Source organism: Andrographis paniculata, unplaced genomic scaffold (assembly GCF_009805555.1).
Source record: "Andrographis paniculata isolate CXL003 unplaced genomic scaffold, ASM980555v1 Contig71END, whole genome shotgun sequence".
NCBI classification, from domain to species: domain Eukaryota; kingdom Viridiplantae; phylum Streptophyta; class Magnoliopsida; order Lamiales; family Acanthaceae; genus Andrographis; species Andrographis paniculata.
In genome coordinates, this window is record NW_026137608.1 from 3153544 (window position 1) to 3178463 (window position 24920).

General features: G+C 34.3%; 2 protein-coding genes and 1 non-coding gene across 3 annotated transcripts; 1 reads left to right on the plus strand and 2 right to left on the minus strand.

Moving 5' to 3' along the window:
• Positions 1-1402: 1402 nt before the first annotated feature.
• On the minus strand, positions 1403-14970 carry LOC127264757 (calcium-transporting ATPase 10, plasma membrane-type). Its single transcript, XM_051294266.1, has 35 exons — positions 14811-14970; positions 14374-14574; positions 13037-13153; positions 12915-12954; positions 12164-12285; positions 11943-12074; positions 11761-11850; positions 10504-10573; positions 9962-10032; positions 9781-9864; positions 9610-9687; positions 9454-9528; positions 9041-9124; positions 8871-8953; positions 8678-8786; positions 8538-8593; positions 8116-8158; positions 7930-8013; positions 7640-7777; positions 6728-6793; positions 6540-6638; positions 6295-6405; positions 5905-6075; positions 5449-5508; positions 4912-5076; positions 4701-4817; positions 4213-4311; positions 3661-3798; positions 3429-3529; positions 2686-2731; positions 2443-2577; positions 2240-2347; positions 2044-2135; positions 1834-1931; positions 1403-1736 (listed from the first exon to the last, which is right to left on the minus strand). Exons 2-35 carry the CDS (start codon positions 14533-14535, stop codon positions 1702-1704), a joined length of 3279 nt encoding a protein of 1092 aa, XP_051150223.1. The 5' UTR covers positions 14536-14574; positions 14811-14970; the 3' UTR covers positions 1403-1701.
• Positions 14971-21435: 6465 nt separating this feature from the next.
• Positions 21436-22719, plus strand: LOC127264813 (uncharacterized). Its single transcript, XM_051294359.1, has one exon. The coding sequence runs from the start codon at positions 21436-21438 to the stop codon at positions 22717-22719; it is 1284 nt and encodes a 427-aa protein (XP_051150316.1).
• LOC127265110 (small nucleolar RNA R71) lies at positions 21991-22097 on the minus strand. The gene has a single exon (XR_007841903.1). It is a non-coding gene; the product is annotated as a small nucleolar RNA R71 (small nucleolar RNA).
• Positions 22720-24920: the final 2201 nt, after the last annotated feature.

A 24920-nucleotide genomic window follows, 5' to 3' on the forward strand; every position in this document is an offset into this window, starting at 1 on the left:
TTACGGTGTTTGTTCTGCGGTTTGTCTTTTTCAGGTATGTCTGGTGTAGATGTTAATATTTTTACTTTAGTATAAATATAAAACTCTTGATCTTTTTTATAAAAGAAAACATAATTCGTGACAAATACAACTATATATAAAAATAAGGTTGTGTTTCCTATGCAGGGCCTAGTACACAACCTAGATGTTAATATTCTTACGTGAATGTAAATATAAAACCCTTGATCTTTTCGATAAAAAAAGAAATATATTGTCCATGACAAATACAACTGTGTACATAAATATAAGGTTTTGTTTCCTATGCAACGCCTAATACACAACCATGTATACACACCATAGTACTGTTTTATTTTTTAAACATGGTTGTATATAATATTAACACGATCGTGCTTCCTATACACGGCCTGATACATGGGCATGTCTATCGCCCTGTACTATTATGTATTAACAACATAGCTATATTTTTAAAGATACAACCGTTATTTCGCAAATAAGAGTTGGCACATGGCCGTGTCTAAAACAGGAATGTTGGGAGGTTGAATAAGGACATGCTAGTCTGACATGCCCGTGTTTAAACATGGCTATTATGCAATTTGTGAGCCATCTATAAACAAATTCCACAACCAAATCACAACACATAAACTAAACAAATCGCAACACATAACCATGTCTGCATTCATAGCAAATCCTACAAAAAAAAAATCACAATACATAAACATACAAACAAATCCCAAGAGCTTTTAGCATACATACAATATTGAAACTCCTACAATTCACACCACACTGTCTAAACATATTGGTTCACAAGATCCAATTCAATTTAAAAAGAGAAAAACATTGTTAAGCGCTGTGGCATCTTGGGGGCTTATTTAGTTCCCAACATCTCATAGTTAATGACCTCCCGACATATTTCTTTTCAACCACAGAAGAGGGGTGCTTCTTTGGCTATTTTTTTCCATAATTCAGGTCCACTCAATGACCTTTTGTATGTGCACACGGGATAATATTTGTGGACGTAAATCAATGTATCTTCTCCTCTAGCGGGCAGCTAATTGAATGGATTTATAAGGACAACCTCTCTCTCTCTCTCAATTTTTATTTGTTTGTTTTATAATGTTGTGTGATAGTAGTAGGGAATGAATGGGACTTTAACTGTAGCCAAGCAACGAAGATAGGTCTTGCTGGACGGCTGGCTATAATTATTAACAAGTAGTTTTGTTTTATATAGGGTAAAAATATGGACGAGTTGGAACCAAAGATATGAGATGAGATGAGATCAAATGAGATGACTAATTATATTATATGACCAGCTAAGCTAGCTAGATGTTATCATCATCATATCACCAGCCTGCAGTAGTCCAGGTCAAATTGAAATTTATACATATCAAATTCTGAAGCATAGTTAGACAATGTATTTTCAATAATTCATTCATTCCAAACAGCATAAAACCAGAGTGAGAGAGACAGACAGACGGACACAAGATAGTAATTTATGTACTTCTTTGAGTTTTCAGTTAACCTAGATATAATATATATATGTGAAGATAATACCACCAACCCTATGATCAATCAGAAGTAATAAAAACAAACCAACTTTGTTAGTTCAAATTTGAAACAGAACAGCACACCTAGAAAAAAAAGTTAGTTGATTTCTTCTCTTTTTTTATGTATTGTATCTCTGTCATGTTGTCTGTACAAAAGTCAGCCTCCTTCCTCCATAGCTGCATTTTCCTTGCCTGAATTCAATATTCAATGCACAACAACAACTAGTCATAGTCAGATTCATTTCAGAAACATCACGTGTATACATACACACATATACATAATACATACCACTTGACTCCTTGTTTCTCCGAATTTTCTTGGTAAAATATTCACCAAATGGTCTCTCTGGTACAGGTATAAGTTTTCCAACCATAGCAAGAGGCCAGCTGATAATTAAGAAACAGAGAAGCAAGACTCTATTAGATCAGATACAAGAATTTCATGGCTGTTGTGAGACGGGACATGAGGAGACTCTCTCCATATCTATACTATACATACCTGATAAAGCCAATTACAATTGAAACAAGCCACAGTTTCCAACTGAGCCGGACTGTTGTTGTGAACTTTCCAAGGAAAAAGATGATGATAACCTAGAGGGGAGAGTATACAATACAAACAAGCAAATAAGATAGATACTGTGAAGTATACAAACCAGTGGGTTCCCTTCAGTAGAGGTGGTAAACAAAAATCTCACCTGAAGTACCACTTCAAGCCCAACTATCCCCATGAAGAGATGGTTTCTAGTTACTCCTTTCCAAACATTGAGTTCATCCGGCTTTCGAGCATTAAACTCATTAAATATCTACAACATTCCCATTGAGAAGACATACATTAGTAGATTATATTTCTTATTACAGAAGTCTTACATTAGTAGATTATATTTGATATATAGCTTACCTGACAGAAAACAAATGCATTGAAAATCAGTGTGTTCTTCACTTTGAAAGCATGGTCGCTGGTATCGGTCTCTAGATTCAGGATTTTCCTTCCCCGGAAATTGAGGACTAAAAGAACCGTTACTTGATAGAGAGCCTAAGTTCATTCCAGTGCCAAGGATTATGATCAAGAGAAATTGGATTAGCCATTTGTCCAGTCAAACATCAAATGCACTTTTACAGTACCCAAAAACATGTCTGATACCTGTATTAGCAAATTCCTCCACATGATATTTGTTATCAGAGGTTCCCTGAAACAGCAAAAATAACTTATTTAACAGTATTCAGGTAAAATATGAATCACCAAATGAAGTATACATGCATACAAAAATTAGATGCCAACACATGAAATCCCTGTCCTATTTCATATTTCTTACACAGAGGGAGTGGGTTTATATACAACTGCCATCACTGCTATTACTATAGATGTCAATGTTAAGACTCCAATGTTGCACCCTCATCTTACAACTGCTATTATAATAAGTAATGTTAAGACTCCAATGGTGCACACTTATCTTAGTGCCAACTGCAACATAACTAATTCTTTTGTCCTATACAAAAAGAAATGTAATACTAACTACTAGTAACCCCAGTGTTCCAAACAAACCCGGAAAACTTCAGGGTAAAATGTTGTGATGGGCTAAAAAATAAAAGGAGTAATTTTATCTTCTAATGTACTGCACACTGCAAGTACTTAACAAGACAAGTGTAAAAGTGATGAATTACTATCTTCAAGAATTTCAGTTTTGGGTTACTATCTAATGGGATGAATTACGTTCAACGGTACATTCTGGAAGCCACTAAATGCCAGAGTAAAAGTGAGCAATTTTTAATCACTTTGGCTAGTGGGCAAGAGGAAAATGTGCAAGGCAAACCAATAGGCAGAAGAGAAACTAGTTTCATTTACGTAAACAAAATAGGATTCCACGAGACATGGATAAGTCTAACCTTCTACCAACGGGAGGTCTAGACATAAGGTGATCTGTAGGAGGTTCTGTGGCCAGAGCAAGGGCGCCAAGTGTGTCCATGATAAGATTTACCCAAAGAAGCTGGAGAGAGGACAAAAGAAATTGGTTTCCAAAACGGAAACCAATAGATTGTCATTTCAGACCAACCAACCATAATAAAAAACAGCACCAAACCCATGCAAACAGGCAGATAGAAGAGAGAGGTTACACACCTGCACTGCGTTGAGTGGAACATTACCAGAAGAAATAGCAGCCACAACATTGATAATTAGAGCTGCAACATTAACTGTAAGTTGAAATTGTATAAACTTCTGGATATTGGCGTACACTGATCTACCCCATCGCACAACCTGAAATTGACTAATAAAATCAACAACTGAACAGCATATGGTATCAACATGACCACATTTAACCCTGCATGAAACATAAAGTTGCTCAAAAATGTAAACTGCAATGTTGCCTTTGATTGAATGAATATTAGGTATGATCATGCATTCTTTCACCAAAGATGATCATACATACATTTCCAACAGAAAGTTTAAGACAATTACAACAGAGTGGCATAGAGGAGGTATGGAGCCCCCATATAACAAAGAAATACATCAAATTTGTCAAGATATTTTAGAAAATCAAAGAGGATACTCTGCCCCCATGGAAATTGCCTATTAAGAAGCACAGAATCCAAGGAAAGAAACCTAAACCATATCATACAATGGTTCCTAAACCAACAAAATCTGAATCATTTTTCAGACACGAAAACATACCTTCACAACAGAGGAAAAATTATCATCCAATATAATGATATCCGAGCTCTCCTTAGCAACCTCTGTCCCTTGAATTCCCATTGCTAGACCAATATCAGCCTACACAATGATGGAATTGTAAACCATATCATTTTAAGTTAAGAGTATTTGAAGCAAAACTAAGACAAACCAGCTTAGCATTTCCAAACGCCATTCTACGTGTGGCCTATAAACTATACTAATAAAATTATCATCAGAGATTGCACCATATCAAAAATCAATTCAGACTGTCAAACCTGCTCTTTATCTGATTTTAAAAAGATCAAAAAGCTGATACAAAAGGATGTACAAGTCAAATAACCGACTGCTCCTGACAACCAAATGCCCCCAATATGATGATGCCATAGGAAAGAGAGTAACATAAAGCACTATCCCAGAACTGGTTATTCTTCTCCTCATTTAAACCAAAAGGACATATCAACTACATCAAAGCAAGGGAGAAAACAAACCTCATGAAGTGCAGGGGCATCATTAGTGCCATCTCCTGTTACTGCAACAACATGCCCCCTCTTCCGCAAAGCTTGCACAAGCAGAAGTTTATCATTGGGTGATGACCTTCCCATGACCTGTCAGGACATTAATAAGAATATTGGCCATAATGTACACAAATGCACATGTATATAAGCCATGCAAGCCAGCAGTTCAGTTTTTTTCCCATACCGAAATCTTATCAGCCACTTCTAATCTTTGTGCTTCAGTCAAGTTACGGAATGACTTTCCTTCTATAAGATTTGGCTCAGTAGCATCATCCATTGATCTTAAAATCCCACACTCTAAAGCAATTGCTTTAGCTGTCTGAAGATTGTCCCCAGTCACCATGCGAACCTACCAATTTATAATCAATTAGCATGAGAGGTTTAGTTAACAGGCACTCTAGTAGAAAGACAGGGAAACAGAGTAGAAGATTTCAAAAGCTTAAGGCAATATTTGGAAGCATGAAATCCAGATGCACGGAGCAAATAGTCTTTGCTGACAACAAATAAAGGTGACAGTGACCCATCTTACAGTTCAGGTCACAAACAAATTCCGGGTAACAGTTATTGCAGGGGGGCATGCAAAGAAGCATGACAAAGGTGAGAAGATTAAGAAAGATACACACAAAGCAAGACAAACACCATCAACAAAATACACCGGAGAATGCAATTAAAAATGTAAAACGGATATAGTATTCATGTAAAAAAAGAGAACTGTGCATACTTTAACGCCAGCATTGATGCATAACTGAACTGCATCTCTCACATTTGGTCGACAAGGATCCTACATCAGAAATATTCGTAAGAACATAAGACACTGAATATTCAATCACAAGTGAAAATAAGAAAAGCACTTCCATTAAAAGGATGCAATCAAGTAAAGAAACCTAATGATTGAATTGGATGAAGAAAAGATGCATGACAAAACAGAGCATGTTCAAATATTTTGATGAGCTGACAGATTAGCACGTTCCGCTATGACACAAATGCATGTAAAAGGAACACAAGATCATCCATTGTTATCAATTGAATACAACTAATGAATGGAATGTTGTGTATTACTCCAAATACACAGGAAAGTTCAAGCCATAGGATAAAGCATTTTCACATAATAATGCATCTTCATTTCAATGGAGAGTTAAATATTGCTATTCATGAAAATAGGGATTGTCATATGCACCTTGATACCAACAATCGCTAACAAAATAAGATCTCCCTCAGGGAGCTGCCAGTTTTCTAGTTCCTCATCAGTGGTTGGAAGTTTCTCTACTTCACACATCCTATAGGCAATAGCAACACAGCGCAAACTTCCTGCAGCCATATCTTCAATTGCTTTCTTAAAATATAATAACTGCAGAAAAGAATATACTTTATTTTAGAAATGGCATGTAAAGCAAAGATAAAACCAAACAAAGAAACAGAAGGTAAGATAACTGTCATTGAATTAAATAATCAAGGAAAATATTAGATAATACAAAGTCAACATTTTTCTACTTTCCACAAAAATCATTTGTGCCACACATTCATAATAAAAGAACGATTAGTTCATAAAAACATGTAATATCCAAACCTTATCATCATCCATCTGGACAACTTTATCATCCGAATCTATGTAACTTGTACAAGAAGCAAGAACAATTTCAGCAGCACCTTTCCAGTGCACATGAACTTCAGAATCTGACTGCAGAAAAAACAAAAGCAGTCAAAAAATCAAAAACTTGGAATGGGAAAGTTGAAAATTAAGGAAGTTCTTCCAAGTTATGCCACTATAAACTAATGATTATAAAATAAAGTAATAAACACATCAGAAATTACCAGTTTTACAGCAACACCACCACGCTTTTTCTCTGAGTTAAACGGGAATGCATGGATGATGTCTGAATTTGTACGGGCAGTCTTGAAATCCATTCCAAGCTACACAACAAAACAAAACCAATGTAAACATGCTGTAGATATAAGAAATAAGATTGAGTATACGAGTAAAATAAAAATAACTGCATTACATTCAATCCCCATTGCAGAATGGCCTTCTCTGTTGGTGACCCGGAAATCTCCAAAGCTCCACCATCCTATTAAAGATATGCCAAACAAGAAATCAATTTGTAGTATTCTAATGCTGCCAATGATCATCCCTCATACAAAGTTCAGATTCACTGCATTATCTCAGGTGAGACCTGCATTAAAATCTTATAGGCACCCAAAAAAGAAAGCAAAAACTAAACTACTGTACAGAACAGACCTCCTTGACACAGTTATTCAAATACTATGCACAAAATTAGGTGCAATAGCAACACCCACGAGCATGAAATGTTGTATGAGAAAAAGAAGTATTGCAAATACAAAAGAATTACAATTGCATTGGGAGAAAAAAATATAACCAGCGATCTCAAAATAGCTCCAATAGCTAACATGTTTATTACATCTTATAGGTTTTCATATTTTCATAAACACCACATATCACAATATGGATTCTAAGAGGGTCATAAAACCATCAGTAGGGAGACAATGGTGATTCTTATAAATAATCTGATCTTTTTAAATTAGGTAGGGTTTGTTTGTCCAAGAAATAGTTTTCGACACGATTCTCAATATATATTATTTTCTTTCACAAAAATCAATATTCAACATAAAATATTATTTTTAATATTATCGACACAATTCTCTATATCTCACATAAAAAATAAATAAATAATCTTCAAATAAAAACATTAAACAAACTCATAGTAAACTCACAGGCTCTCTGGAGAGAGGGACCCATTTATGCATCCAATCTTAAAAGAGAAACGCATAAACAATATAGATAAATAAATAGCTCCTACCCCTACAAGTAAAATGCTACCCCTACCCGCACCTCTTTGTGATATAAATAAATAAATAGCTCCATATCACAATCTAATGTCCCACTGTTAATATACCTCAGATGCATAAACACTTCCAGTTGTGTTTTGAGCAATGCCTTCAATAAGTAACGATATGACCCTCGATGGAACAAGAGATTTATTGTCAGGCGGATCAATTTTCTTTCCACAAGCATATGCCTCAACTACTGTCATCTGTACAAAAAGAAAAGGAAAGCAGAAAATGAGCATCACTAAAACAAAAATAAAGAGAGAGAAAAAGAGAGAGTGCAGATCCCCTAGTAATAAACTAGCTAGATAACTAATTCCAGGTCCCATATCCCAAGTTAAAGAAAACTGATAAGCACCTGATTGAGAGTTAGGGTCCCAGTTTTATCACTACAAATTGTGGTTGCAGATCCCATTGTTTCACAGGCTGATAGCCTCCTCACCTATGATCAATCAATTTTGTAGCATGGATCAGAACAAATAGTAAAAATAAATTTATGGATAAGAAGTAAGTTGTGCTTTCATATCTCAGCAAGTAGACATACCAATGCCTTGTCAGCCATCATTTTCCTCATTGAATATGCCAACCTACAAGAGACCATATACATATTAAAATGAAGTTAATAAAAATAAAACAATTTGCGCTTTTAAAATATGTCCAAAGGTGAAGGGCGACAAAAAAGCAACCGGAGTATATATATTACAAGAACAAATGTTCGAAAGGAACAAAAAAAAAAAACAAATGAAATGGATTAATATCATCGCAGAAGATGACAAAGAAGATACTTTCTTAGGATAGGAGTATGAAATATATCAAATGCACAATGTTAAGATTCCAACAGACATGTACATGTCTGAGACGATCCACAATATGGAAGATAAGAATTTTCTCTTTCATTGCTATCTAGATGTTTACAACAGGATGGGTGCAGGACCAACCATAGGATGGGCAATTATATAAACTTACGTCAGAGTAACAGCCAGAGGAAGACCTTCAGGCACCGCCACAACAACAATAGTCACCTGGAATTTTTGTCCAAATCAGTTAACAATCCAAAGATGTTATGGAAAAACAATATCCGACTTAGTACAATAAAGTGAACATACTGCAACAGTGAAAATCTTTATGAAGCCATCTATGGCATCACCAACTTTAGTTTGCCCTGCTACAAATTGGGGTCTGCCTTGAGGATCAGTTGTATGCCCAGTGAAAAATCTAGCAGATCACAAAAAAAGTAAACAAATAAGGGCATCTTCTATATGGGGCATAATAATGTGTTAATCATCTCAATAGAAGTACCTGGCAACAAGGATAATCAGAACAGCCACTGCCACTGCAAGACCCACTATACCAATGAATGTAGCAACCCCATTTAATCTTACCTGAAATTATTAGCATGTGCAACCTCAAAACCACAAGCCACGGCAATTAGCATTCACACAGAAGTTCAATTTTTCAACAGAAGGGACCTGCAATGGTGTTTCTTCACCATTATCTTCTGATATGCTTGCCATAAGTAATCCCCACTCTGTGTTTATTCCAACACTTGTGACCTGGGATACAAGTAGTAGTAAAAGTGTAAAACTATCATGAAGAATCACACCTGGGTGGATATCATGAGAGGACACTAACAGCATACAGTGTTTGTACAATAATGACACTTTATTAGCTTTGCAAATATAACCAACGAGGGGCAAGAAGGAAGCATTCTGCAATATCTAAAAACTGTGAAGTCCTAGGACAATAAATTATCCAAGCAAATGATGATAAATATACTTGTCTAATACACATCACCATGCAAACAACATATTACCAGGCATTGCAATTATGATTGAACAAATGGAAGTTTCATATTAAGCATGCAAATGATTAGAGATCTCACCAGCATGCTTCCATATCCATCAGCAACTTTGCATCCCGACATAAGAAATGGTGCTTTAGTTGAGTCTTTGTGTACCTAATAAAAGCACAATTAATTTCTATCAGAGGATCGACATATAAAAAATAATACTCACACCTGATAATCCATTGAACTCACAATTTTACTTTCTCCAGTCATACTTGATTCGTCAATTGAAAGGGAGTGACCAGAGATTACCAATCCGTCGGCAGGTACCTGTACAGATGCAACTAGTGTTAAATTGCTGAAATTCGAACATTGGAAGTCACAGAAAAACTTTATTTTTATGGGTTAGTGGCTTTCCACCACCTGATCGCCGATTTTGAGAGGCACAACATCCCCAACAACGATTTCAAATATTGATATTTTTATCCTGCGCCCATTCCTAACTACCTGTAATGGAAATACCAAGAAATGTAAGGGGAAAATAAGGCAAATAATAAAAGAGAAAGAAGTTCAAGTTTAAACTACAATATTGCATGGCAACTACCTCCATTTGTATATTCTGCTTCTCCTCATTCAAGTTTTGGAACTGAAGTGATTGTTTGTAGTCACTTACAGCTGCAAAAATTTCCACAGTTACCACAATCTGTTACACCTATAAAGTTGACTGCAACAAAGCCATCACACAGCAACCCAGTGTACACAGGACACTGGTCTGCTCACACAAGCCACATTTCTACTGTGTTTTTCTTTTCTTTACTTCAACATTTTTTCATCCTTCATCTAATGGAAAATATAAAAATTTCAGCTTTTAGGACAAATTGTTGTAGGAAAAATTGTCACTTTAATTTAGTATTTTTAAAGGATGCTAAAACTATTACAATACAAAATATAGCAACTGAAATACAAAAACTGTGGGTGCTAGTTACCACAGTAAAAATGAGGTTGGGAAACGAAGGTAGTACTAAGCAACATACAAATCCAAATTATTACAAGACGAAGCTACACAATGTATATAAACATAACGCAGGTTGACATGCACTTCAAATACAGGCCAAAACAAATCCGATGATATAATGACAGAAATACCTGTAAATATAATGACTATAAGGACTGCCAAAGCAATGCTTCCTCCATCATACCAACCTTCCTTTATGCCCTAAAATGGAAAATAAACATTTATTAATACGAATACAAAATTTAAAACAACAAACTCCCCTAACATCCCTTTGGAATGTTCAAATTTTTCTGCATTTTAACTTTATTCATTCAGGGAATATATTAACAAGATGTTCCATCCAATTTCTATAGTTTGTTGAACTTTAAATATTCAGATATGTAAGTTTTTAAATTCATGTAATGAAACTTCATGTGAATTAAAAACTGCATCAAAAGTTTCTCACAACATAAGAGTGCAGCAAGAATAAAAAATAAATTTAAAAAAATCTCCTTATGAACAAGAAGAATTGGTGATTGTTCTTTTGGGGTATTTTTTTTTCTCTTTTGCGTTTGTGTTTGTCATATTTTATTTAATGTTAGGTCAAATAGTAGTTGAATGTAATGGTGTTTTATGTGGAAAATCGATGTTTGGGTGTGATGTTTATGGAAGGAAACTAAGATATTGAATAGTAAAAAAAATGGAAAAAAAAAATATTAAGAAAACGAACCCTAACTTCGGGTTTGCATGTGTGCTTTGGTTTTTGGGTAGTATGAATAAATGGTATGTTTTAATAAAGTAACTAAAATATATATATATATATTCTTAAAGTAAACAGAGCGCAAGGGTTTGGTTTGTTTATTTAGAGTTTGGTTTTGTATTTTGAATACCAGTGGTTTGGATATAATATTTCATGAGAAAATAAAATGACTTTTATATGAAATCATGATGATTGCATAGTAAAAATAAATTATAAAAAATAAAAAAAAAAAACAAACAAATGAAACTAAACTCCAAGTATACGTAGCCAATATTTTCCTACTATACAAAATTTTTATTTATTTGCGCAACTCACCTCACCTCATCATCTATTGTAATTTTTTACCTGCTATCTGCTTTCCATCTCTTCCATAAATATTTCCATTTATCTCCAGAAAACCAATCCCAATGAAAGGACACCCCAGCCATCCAGAGGATGCCAACTTGACCTTGTGTTACACCAGAAAACCATCCCCCACTACCCCACCCCAAAATTAAACCATATTGCAGTGACAATATATCTAATCATTAACCTAAGCAAACCCATTATTCAGCAAGACGTAAGAAAATTAACACCAGAACGATCCACAAAAACTAAAAATTAAAATGTGTTTCAGCAGTTGGGCAAGGAAAAGCATGTTTGCCCTTACCTCCGTCTTTATGCCAAGCGCTAGGGATGCTGCTGCAGCAACCATCAAAATGATTAATGTAGTGTCTCGACAGGCTTCCCAGACAAATCTCTGAGAAAAGCATAAATAATGGTTCCAGTCATAAACATGAATGATTTTAGAATATAATGACTGCAGTAGCAACAAGATGAATTAATGTTCACCCAAAAACTTCGCCCTTTCTTCCGAGGATATGTGTTAGATCCAAAAGCTTTCTTCCGTTCTATTAAGTCAGTCTCATCTCCAGGCACACCTTTCTCCACATTACAATTTAGCTTCTGAGCCACTCCATTAACCTATAATACAAGAAGTAAAGAAAGAGATGTTGGGATAACATCAGCATAAATTTATGGAAGTCTGCAGAATAGGATTTCTGAAAACTTGCCCCTCCAAACTGCTGCAGAAGAGAGAGATCATGCTCCCTGGACATTGCAACTAGCTCCTCAGAACTGATACCAAAATCACCAATCCGATTTGGGGTTGAAGGTAACTTGGCTGATCCTTGACCTAAATAAAAGGTATGGATGATGATTATCAGAAAGAAAAGCTACAGTCCAGGCTAATTCTCAGAGAAACGATCATTATATATGAAAATAACAGAATATATAATGTTGAAGACTGAACATAAGATTAACTGACGCACAATATAAGTGGGATACCATAAATAACCACGTTCTCGTAACAGTGCAAATTGAGAAATGAAACAAAGACATCTTGCATGATAAGACAGTTTAGGAATGCACAAAAAGCTATAACAAGTTTCACCAAAAAGGAATTAGAAGAAATATTCAATGGGAAGAAGCTTTAGCTAATATATATATATGCTTAATGGCATTAACCAGTCACTTGTTAAAACCATGTTCCCATAACCAGGAATGTCTGGTAAGGGCCCGTAACAATCCACTTACTACAGAAACTAAGGCTGATCAATAGCAGATTAAGCCTAGAACACAATACGGCACAAAAATATGGGAAGCCTGTAGGCCCGGTCAATGAAGACCCAGAGGGCTACAGCGCCTGGCACTGCCCCCATCCACCGCCACCAGGGGCTCCATCAGTGGCTATTTCCGAGCTCCGGATACCCCATATCAAATGCATTCTAAAAAAGTACATAAATAAGTGATGAAGAAAATTACCAGTTTGACCCTGCCCAGCAGCTTGAAAAAGAACAGCTGCCTGCTCACAAAATTTTGATTAATAACAATCAATTGATATTTTATAAACAATACAATCAAGAAGAAAAACGAAATATAAGCACCCGGATGACTTGAGCATGCATTCTAATTTTTGCAACCAACTGCTTCCTCTCTTCCTCTTTTTTCAAATCCAATGTATACCGAAATCGCCGAGAAGCATTAAGTACAAGCGCTGCTTGCTGATGCAAAGGTAGTCAATACAGGATAACATCAATAACTACCCCAAAGTAATAATATAAAACCCAAGAAAAATAAAATCCATGAAAAAATTAAAAATTAAAATAAAAAAGCAGCAGCTCTCATCAAATAACATAATCTTCTACCCAAATAGTCGGTGTGAAAAGCAGAGAGAATATAGCTTATAGGTTGGTATTCAATTAGATTGGAAGTATAAGTGCAACTAACAAGCAACAAGTTACCAATCACAGTAAGTTCTAAGCTCACAACCTGAAACCACAAACCCCCAATGGCAAGTATTCGTTATATACATAGTATTGCTCATGTTAACCAACATCTAGAAAATGGATCTTGCTGACATTAAATCACTTGCAATAATTAGCCAAAAATGATGAGCTGAGCATGAACGAACCGCAAGCACGATAACCAACGTCATGTATAATTTAAAACAAACGACATGCAACAATAAACTCCATGCACTCGACTATCTGAAACCACAACCACCAATGGCATTCATTTTTTTCAAACAAAGTTGCTCTCATGCAAAACAACTGGATAATTGATCTTCCCACAATAAGTTCTAAAGCAGATATTGCACGCATCATAAATTTGCCTGTAGGCTCATTGCATGGTTGGCGGGAAGGAATTCACATTAAGGATTCAAATTTCTCCAGAATCCATATCAGATATCTTAAACAACATCAAAGTTAAAATTCCAATAAAAAATTAAAAACACACATTTGACACACGGCCACCATCAACTTGCAAGGAAAGTATTCTTTTACGTTGTTATTAAAGTACAGGTTAGATAAATAGTTTTTCAAATTATATATAACCAGTTTCAGCATTACCACAAGTAGTATCTGCTTTCTATTCAACCCTCCTCACAGGTGAGCAAATACACTTACACGTAATATTTCCTCAGTGATGTTTAATATTTTCTAAAAACAAATTAGTATTGAGTATAAAAACAAAAATCAACTTCTGAAACGGCGCTGTAAGGTCTAAAGAATCTGGATATTAACCTGATCACAAATTATTTAATCTTCACCTCTATTAATTATTTATTGCAAGTAGATACAGTCCCGGAAAAACTAAAATAAAATAAAATTGATCAGAAAGAACAATACAACATGCCTGTCGGTCGCACTTTACCACAAATATGAACTGAAGGCAACCACAGAAAATCATCAAAAACAGATGATAACAATGCACTACTTACCCTCCACCTACGCAAGCGGTCGACCGGAGCACTTTTTGTTCGTACTATATCAAACGGCCCCGAACCTTCATCATCGTCCAAGTCATAGTCTCGGGTACTGTTCCCGGCTTCAAGGTCATTCCGGTGTCGCCTGTACGGCGACGACTTGTAGTCCTCGTTCATTTCGGATTCTGTTCGCAGGAGAGATGACACGGCTTATCTCTGTCAAATCAAGTCAATACCAGCACATAGACATTGCTTAAAAACACTACTTCAGATCAATTCTGGCGAATATAAACACAGCAACAATTTGCACAGGGATGAGTTCATATGCTTTTTCCTACTGATAGATATCCTTTCTCCCCCACCCCTACCAATCCTCCTAACCAACTACACCGATTACCACACCCAAAAAGCGTCAAAAAAATCACCGATTACCAACAAATCTCGCTACAAACCTGAAAAAAACCAACCGCCTCAGCGAATCCAGTTGAGTGAGAATAGAGGAGAGCCGATGCGAAACGGTGCTGCGAAATTGCGAGGAAACTTCTCATAAACTGCTCTCTCTCTCTCTCTCTCTCTCTCTCTCTCTCTCCTCGCACTTTTTCTTTTTTTTAATTTTAAATCAGAAATATATATTCGGTGCGGTAAGGTCTACCAAACGCGTGAATATATTCACCACTTATTGTCCACGTGTCATGTATCTTTTCATATATACAACGGTCGAAAAAAATGGAATTTTAGATTTGTTTATTTTATTTTTTATTAAAATATTTTAAATAAAAATATACGAGTTTAAATCAAGAAAAGATAACGCGATCTCAGTATATTTTGGAAAGTGCTCATTTAAGATTTGTACGAATATCACAACGACCTTGTAGAATATTTTCGGAAAATAATAATAATAATGATAATAATAATAATACAAAATTATTTAAATAAATTGTAGAAAGGAGTCGGCAATGACCATAGTTACATGTAGAAAATTGAATTAAATAATGTAGCTTAACTATGAGAGTTATTTATGATTATGGGCCGCAGCAAAATTAGATTTTATAATAAATTATGTTCACATTTATGATATAGGCTACATTTTATAAATGGATAATTTCTGTAATAAATATGTCGATCGATTACTCTTTCATTATTTTATGGTATGTCTAGATTTTATAAAAATTTATTACCGTCTTTGTTGAACACCAAAAAGTAAACATAAAATACAAAAATCAAATAAAATCTTTTCTTTTTAAATTTTTATTTGAGCTTGATTTTTTTTTTCTTTTTTAAGTTTTGATGTAATATTGTATAAAATAAATAATACTCCTTCTGTCAATTTTCTAATGTCTTATTTGATATTTATACATATTTTTAGGCAATTAGGGTTTTGGTTATAAAATGACAAATTTGTCCTTAATCTTGTATATAGAAAATGAAAGAGTAAATAAAGTAAGGGTAAAAAAGTAAATTTTGTATATAAAAATAGTAAATTAGTTTGTGGACGAAGGAAGTATATTTTTATTGACTAATATTATACAATTTGGAAAATTTGTACCAAATACACTCCTAATTTTAAATTGTCGAATCGCCCCAAAAAAAATTGTTTCTTTTATTTGAATTTTCAAACTAATTTTGTCAAATGTAATCTATTTTAAATACATATATACTTGAAATATTCTACTCTAATTATTTATATATTGAAAATATTAATTAACTTATTTTATGTTATTTTTTCCTTAGATATATTAAGTACTTTATTTATAACACAACAAAATTGTCACTAGAATCTTTAATATATTTTATTATCCATATTTAAATTTATAATTACATTTGTAATCCTTTGTTTTTGTTAATATTTAACACCGCATTCATATACTCCATCATCCGTCTAGCTACAGAGTATATATATTTTTACTTTGGGACATCCAATTACAAAGTAAAAATTTCATTAAATACTCCACTTTTTTTCCACAAATACCCTTACTTTACATCGTATCATTACTTTTATACCAAAAAGTAAGGACAAAAATGTCATTAAACTACTTTTACCTACTATTATAATTAGAATACTATTATTTCTCAAACTCCGCGCCAAAAGTAAATGTATACTTATTGTGTGGACGGAGGGAGTATTATATACTCTCTCTATCCACCTCTAATCACCTTTATCTTTTTCGTGTCATTGTGTTTAACATTCAAAATATTTTTATATTTGTATAATTTTTTGTATAAATATATTTTTATTAGTATTATAAGATACTAATGAAAGTATTTTTGTAATTTTTTTTTAATTTGTACTATATTTTTATATGATAATTAATATTCTAGTATCAACATGTAAAAAGTAAATGAATTATTTAAAATGAACGAAAATAGTATATAATATTTTTTTTAATCATAATAATACGTAGCTATAGACACATCAGCTATCAACGAAATTTAAAATTAATTAATCAATCAATCAAACCTTATAATTCATAAATAAAACCTTTATAAAAAATCATAATAATAATTTTCCCAAATTTTGTGAACTCTGTGGCTTGGAGATTAGGTAAAGTGCACGAAAAGAAGACGTGTGATGCACCCAATTAATTTTTTTTAAAAAAAATAATAATAATAATAAAACAAAATACTGAAAAATGGTGAGCACGTAAGGGCCAGCGCACAAAGCCATGATTTAATTTAATTGTAATAAAAAAAAAAAAAAAATAGAGTAATCAAGGAAAACTGACCAGGCTAGTCTAGTCTGTCCTGGTCGGTCGAGCCCACGCGGCACCCTATCACACCCTCCTTACTACACGACACGTGGAGCCTTTATTATGTGTTTTCAAAATAATAATAGTACTATTAAATAAATAAATAAATAATAATAATAATAATAATAATAATAATACTGTTATTGAGATTGAACAAAATGGCATCGCAGCACAAGGATCGATTGAGGAAGATGTCGGTTGCTAAATTTATTTAAGAATAAATAGTAGTAGTATTATTTAATCAAGACATAACAAATAATACAACACTGCTTTTACACGACATCATGGGGCAATGTAATTATATAATGTTCGTTATTAAAGTAAGAGGAAACATGCATGCCGATTCATTCCATTATGATGTAACATATTTAATTAAGGTGTGTTTATCAACTCAAAAATCTATTTTTTATTTTTTATATAATACTAAAAATCAATTTTACATTCAAAATATCACACCAACACCTATTTACATCACATCAATAACTATTCAAATTCAAAAATATTTACTATTCAAATTCCAACTCAAAATCTAAACTCCCAAACAAGCACACCCCTAATAATACAAAATCTATATGTGTTTGTTTGGGGAATTGGATTGTATTTATACTATTCATCCAATTTTTTTTCCCAAAAACATCAAATCAAACACTTATTTTTCATTTTTATATTATACTAAAAATCAATTTTACATTCAAAACATCACATCAACACCTATTTATATCACATCATACAACTATTCAAATTCAAAATTTTTACTATTCAAATCTCAATTCAAAATCCAAGCCCCCAAACAAACACACCCTTAATAGGGAAAGGTTACGGTGTTGAATTTGGAAAATCAGAATCATGCTGATTTTTCAATTCAACACACATAAAATACAAAGATAGCATATATTTTTTTTATAAATAATATATGTTGTATGTAATAAAGACATGTGTTGTTTGTTCATAATTACAGCATGTGATGTATGAGAATATGTCATATGCTAAAATCAAGTATTATATGTGTTGTGTGAAACTATATCATATGTTGTATTTGTATCATAATAACGTATATTATTTGTTGTGTATAGTAATACCGTGTGTTGTCCGGTAGCACATGATGTGCAGCACAGTGTTGAATTTTATATTAAGGACTGTAGCCGGTTGAATTTACTATAATGTTTCTATATTTTACTTATATTTTTATTCTTTTTAAAAATATTGTAAATGAAATGAAGTATTTTAACCAATACAATATCATAAGATTTTGAATCAATATGTCAAAAAGCATCCACTAATATAATGGTATAATAATTTAAATATTCTTATTCTGATTTTAATTCTCTTAATACAATTATTTTATTTCTTTATGATCAAGAGACCTTTCAAAATATTTTTAATGTTTAAATTAAAAAAGATACATATGTTTTTTTAAAAAAATATACCATTACTAGAGGGCTGAGATAATTTTATATTAGATATATATAATATGATATAAATAATATATTAATATATAACGTGTGTTCTTTTACAATTTTCAAAAATAAATATTTTTTTAAAAAAATAATATATTACACTTATATTTTTATATTATTAAATAATTTTTTATATTTCACATAAATAAATATATATATCTTTTTAAAAAAAATTACTAAACAAACACACCTAAGTTAACAATTTTAATATATATATATATATAAATACACAAATAATCATTTTGTTCACTCAAACCCAATATTACTAACACATTCGTAATATACTATTTTTGTCATTTCAAAATAGACTTATTTATGTCTGACATTAATCGGTAAAAAGTGATAATAAGTATTTTAATTTGAGTGAACAAAAAAAAATAATAATAATGATACATATGTAATAATAAATAATAATAATAAAAAAAAAAAGTTGTACGGTGATATGATTATTTTTTTAAAAAAATGAGACTATTGTTTTAAAATAAATAAAAATGGTAAAATAGGACTATTGTATCGAGACAAATGGACTATATAATATACTCCCCCATCCCGACTCAAAGTATCCATATATTGTTTTCTTATTGATTTAAAAATAATATTATTTTATTAGTGAGTAAAACTATGTAAGATAGTATTTATATTTTTGTCAAAAGTACAAAAAAAAAATGAATAGTTTTGTAAAAATTAGGGATATTTTGATATATATATATATATGTGTGTGTGTGAATTATTTTTATTAGAATACAAAATTAATATCTTTGAATATGACTAACAAAAATAATAACTAAGTATATTGAGTTGGAACGGATGAATATATGTAATCTCTTCTCTCACAAAAAAAAAAAAATCAATATTCAATATAAAATATTAGTTTTTAATATTATTGTTGGGATATGAAACCCGATCATAGAAGGAACTCGTTTCAAAGGGAAGATTGACAGGTCTTAAATCCGTCGATATTGGAGTATGCGATGATTATATCTTTGGGAAGCAGCGAAAGGTGGCGTTCTCAAAAGATGGAAAGACCTGGAAAAGGAAAAGTTGGAATTGATCCAAACGGACTTGTGGGGACCAGCTCTTGTATCGACCCTTGGAGACTCACAGTACTACACTGCGTTCATTGACGACGATACGAGAGAGGTATGAGTATACTTCCTTAAGCATGAATACGATGCTTTTATACCTTTAGGAAACGGAAAGCATGTGCAGTAGGAGTAGTAAGCCGATTTATGAACAATCTTGGAAGACAATCTAAAGTAATGACCTTAGATGGGTTGAGGTTGTGTTCAACCTCAATTGGCTTCGATGAGTGAAGAATGAAGCTTGGCGCCGTCGCTGCCGATGAAGTAAAATATTGAAGTGGAAGATGCAATCAGTTTTCAAGTGGGAGATTGTTAGAATATGAAGCCTGACTATATCCTAAAATCTAGGGATATGATTTAGATATTATATTCTAGATTTTAGAGATATAATTTGGATATTATTGGCATGTTTAACCTATAAATATTCAAATATTCTCACTTTAACATGTGTCTGCGTACTTTATAGTAAATTTTTGGGTTGGCAGCGCCCCCAGATATAGATCATTCTGATCGAACTGGGTTACCAAATTCTTGTGTCCTTGTTGGTCTCTTCTTGATTTCCTAGAATTTCTGCAACAATTATCAATACTGATAGTTAGAAATCGCATGCGTTTTATATTAATATCATATGCGATAATTGGATGATTTTGATTGGATTTATATGCGAATTGTTTATTTGCTGTGTGCAGAAGACAAATATTAAATTTGGCATAATTGGCAGAAAAAAGAAATAAAATTAATTAAAGGCCCAAAAGCCCATCTACAAAATAATTAGGGCAAACATTAAATAAAAGGAGGGATCACACGTTTCAAAAGGGGGAAAACGGCTAGGGCAGATACGCACAGGAGCAGGAGACTGACAGATCCATAGATCGCGCAGGAGCAAATCGACAGAGAAGATTTCCCCCTCCCACTATGACTTCATCTTTCTCTTTTCTTCTTTGTTATTTAATTATGGAGTAGATACTTTTCTGGTTTGAGGGGTGATAATGTTTTGGTTCTTTTGTTTTGGAGATTCTTGATTTTCTTTATAAAAGTTCTTTTTTATTATCAATATTTGTCTAATTCTGATAATAGCATTTGTGATTGTTAGATTGATTGAATATTTTGGTACCAATATTTAAATTAGTCTGATAATCTAAAGTCAATTCAAATAGGATATCCGTAATTGTATTCGCACTTGAATAGGTGACAACCGGGTTGAATAGTTCCTTCCCGGGGGTTAGGCAATCAAATCTAATTACTCCTCTTAGGTAGTAATTGTTTTGAATTGGGTTTTTCTAGATTGGAATGCGGTTAGGCAATATTCTTATGGGCGCACCTAGGTTTATTTGCTTAATTAGGGGTAGTTAACGGTCGTACCTTAATTACCCACACTGTAAGAAAAAATTGGTTGTCAGAGCTTGTTGATAACTATAACCAATTTGTTGATACTTTAATAAGAATTAACTTTATTGAATTTATGATAAAACACAAGTGCCATAACTGCATCATCCCTTGAGCCAAACATCCCCTTGATAGTCAGTTCCCTCCTTAATTTAATTGCTATGTTATTTTATTTTCATTAGATAATAAAAGAAAAATCCATATTTATTTACTGCATTAGAATACGAAAGAGTGAATCACACAATCCCTGTGGAGACGATCCATTCCCCTATATTACATTAAATTGTGATCACGGAGTAGGTGAAATATTTGATTAACCGTGCGACAGGTCAATTTTTGGCGCCGTTGCCGGGGATTGGCGTTTTGTTTTACTCTTTTGTGTTATTTTAATTTATCCTCTTGTTTATGCCCCGTTCTTCTCGTACAGGTGAACTGATATTTAATCTTGAGTTCGAGAAGGTCGAGCGAAAGCTACGAAAGGAAGCCAAACAACGAAAAGCTGCTCAAGTTGCGAAGCTGGCAGAATCTTTAAACCACCTCAAAATCTCTAGCTCTAGTGACTCTGAAAGTGATCAAGAGACTGTCATGGCTGAGGATACCCGCACTTTAAGGGAGTTGGCTGCTCCCGACTTGGCGCAGCAACCCTTATGCATTAACTTTCCCACTCTGAATAACACTATTGCTTTTGAACTCAAATTTGGATTAATTCATTTATTGCCTTCTTTTCATGGACTTGTAGGTGAAAAACCTCACAAACACTTGCAAGAGTTCGACGTGGTGTGCTCCAGCATGAAACCACCAGGTATTACTGACGAACAGATCAAACTCAGAGCCTTCCCATTCTCACTCAAAGATGCTGCAAAGGATTGGCTCTACTATCTCCCACCTGGAAGCATCGACACGTGGAACAACATGAAGAATAAATTTTTGGAAAAGTACTTTTCAGCTTCCAGAGCTGCGATCCTGAGGAAGGAGATATGTGGCATCAAGCAACAATCAGGTGAAACGCTCCATGAATATTGGGAGCGATTCAATAAGCTTATCATTAAATGTCCACAACATCAAATTCCCCCTCAATTATTGATTCAATACTTTTATGATGGTTTGTCGTTGATGGACAAGAACATTATCGATGTTGCAAGTGGTGGAGCTTTAGTAAATAAGACGCCGGCACAAACTTGGGATCTTATTGCGAGGATGGCTGAAAATACACAGCAATTCGGCTCAAGAGATGTTGGACATATGAGCGGAAACAACGACCATGCCATCCAATCGATGCAGCAACAACTTTCTGAGTTGACGAGCTTCGTTCGCAAGATGGTCGTGGAAAAATCCAACCCGAGTGTCCAGGTCAAGGCGTGTGGAATATGCACGAGTACAGGACACCCTACAGATGCATGTCCGACCCTCCAAGAAGAATGTGCAGTGGATGTGAACGCTGCAAACTACTGTATAAATAGACCTCCAGCGTACAATCCATACTCCAACATCTACAATCCAGGCTGGAGATATCATCCAAACCTGCGCTATGGAAACGCACACCAGAATCATGGTCCTCAACCATTTGGAGCCACACATCAGATGCAACAGCCTCGCCCTTACGAGAAACAGCTCCCCCAAACACCCACAAGCAACTCCAGTCCGTCCTTGGAAGACTTGGTGAAGTCTATGGCTACCAGTACCCTGTAATTCCAGCAAGAGATGAAGTCAACTGTCGACAAGCTACAAAGTCAGATTAGCCAAGTTTTAGAAGAGGTAAAACAACTACGAGAAAGAGGAAAGTGGCCTGCGCAACCAGAGCAAAACCCGAAGAACATCAGTGCCATAACTCTTCGTAGCGGAAAGGAATTGGAAGGTCCACCTCCCATCTCAAAGGAACAGAATGAGGATCAGATTGAGATGGAGATCGAAAAAGAAGCTGAACTTCACGAAAAGGTACTTCCTGACTCTGTTCCTCCTACTGAAACTAAATCAGCTCCTTTTCCTGACAGGTTGAAGAAACCACAAAAGGCAAACAAACGAAAAGAGATGATGGAAATATTCAAGAAGGTAGAACTTAATATCCCGCTCCTGGAGGCTATCAACCAAATCCCCAAGTACGCAAAGTTTTTGAAAGAACTGTGCACTAAGAAAAGGAAATTGCGAGGGGACGAGCATATTATAGCGGGTGAGAACGTTTCTGCTGTTCTCAAAAGAAAGGTACCACCCAAAACAGGTGATCCAGGTATGTTTTCTATCCCTTGTAGGATTGGAAAAACTGAGATAACTAAGGCTATGCTAGATTTAGGAGCTGCTATTAATGTCATGCCTCGATCAATATACGATTATTTAAATCTAGGGCCTTTAAAAGAAACAGGAATTATTATTCAACTTGCTGATCGAACCAATGCTTACCCTGATGGTATGATAGAAGACGTGCTAGTTCAAGTTAATGACTTAATTTTCCCTGTTGATTTTTATATTCTGGATATGCATGATGCACACTGCTTTAATCCACCGCCTCTTTTGTTAGGAAGACCTTTTATGTGCACTGCAGGAGCAAAAATTGATGTACGGAAGGGCACTCTCGCTTTGGAATTTGATGAAGAAGAAGTCCATTTCAATATTTTTGATGCTATGAAACATCCTATTGATTCTGAAACATTATATGCAATTGATATCATTGATCCCTTGGTGCAAGACGCATTTGGATTAAGTGGTTCCGACGAATTGAAGATCGTGTTAATGGAACATCTGGAGAAAGAACATGGGAGAGTGATAGCCGTAGACAAGAGAATAAGAAAAGTTCTAAAGGAGCTTAACTCAACTCAAAGAGTGTCACCAAGGTATGAATTAGCTCCAATATTTTTACATGAGTCTAATCAATGTTTATTACCATCTTTGATGCAGGCACCTGAATTGGAATTGAAGCCTTTACCTGAAACTCTAAAGTACGCTTATTTGGGAGAGAAGAAGACTCTACCGGTGATCATCTCTGCAAAATTGACACCAGAACAAGAAGAGAAATTGATCAAGGTTCTAAAAGATCACAAGACCGCCATTGGATGGACGATCGCTGACATAAAAGGTATTGATCCCTCGCTCTGTACTCATAGGATCACACTCGAGGAGGATTCAAAACCAGTGAGACAAGCTCAAAGGAAGTTGAACCCGATTATGACTGAGGTAGTTAAGAAAGAAGTGTTAAAGCTTCTCGAAGCTGGTATCATCTACCCTATCTCCGATAGTAGGTGGGTGAATCCGGTTCAAGTGGTTCCCAAGAAAGCTGGAGTAACGGTGGAAGAGACTCGAGAAGGAGAAAAGCTCCCGGTTCGAAAACAAACTGGATGGTGCCAATGCATAGATTCCTGTAAGCTGAATGCAGTAACAAAAAAGGATCATTTTCCTCTCCCTTATATTGATCAAATGATTGAACGACTCGCTGGTCGCGCATATTACTGCTTTTTAGATGGATTTTCAGGTTATTTTCAGATAGCGATAGCACCCGAGGATCAGGAGAAAACATCATTCACTTGTCCGTTTAGAGTTTTCGCCTACAGAAGGATGTCTTTTGGTTTTTGTAATGCCCCTGCTACATTCCAAAGATGTATGGTAAGTATTTTCTCTGAGTATATTGAGCGAATCATTGAAGTTTTTATGGATGACTTTAGTGTATATGGCTCTAGTTTTGATGATTGTCTAGGTAATTTGACTTTAATCTTGAAACGATGCATCGAAACTAGCCTTGTGCTCAATTGGGAGAAATGTCAACTGATGGTTCAGCAAGGAATTGTTTTAGGCCATAAGGTGTCACATGAGGGTATATAAGTAGATAAATCTAAAGTTGAGCTAATCACTGCTTTACCTTACCCTACTTCTGTGCGAAAGCTACGTGGTTTTCTAGGACATGC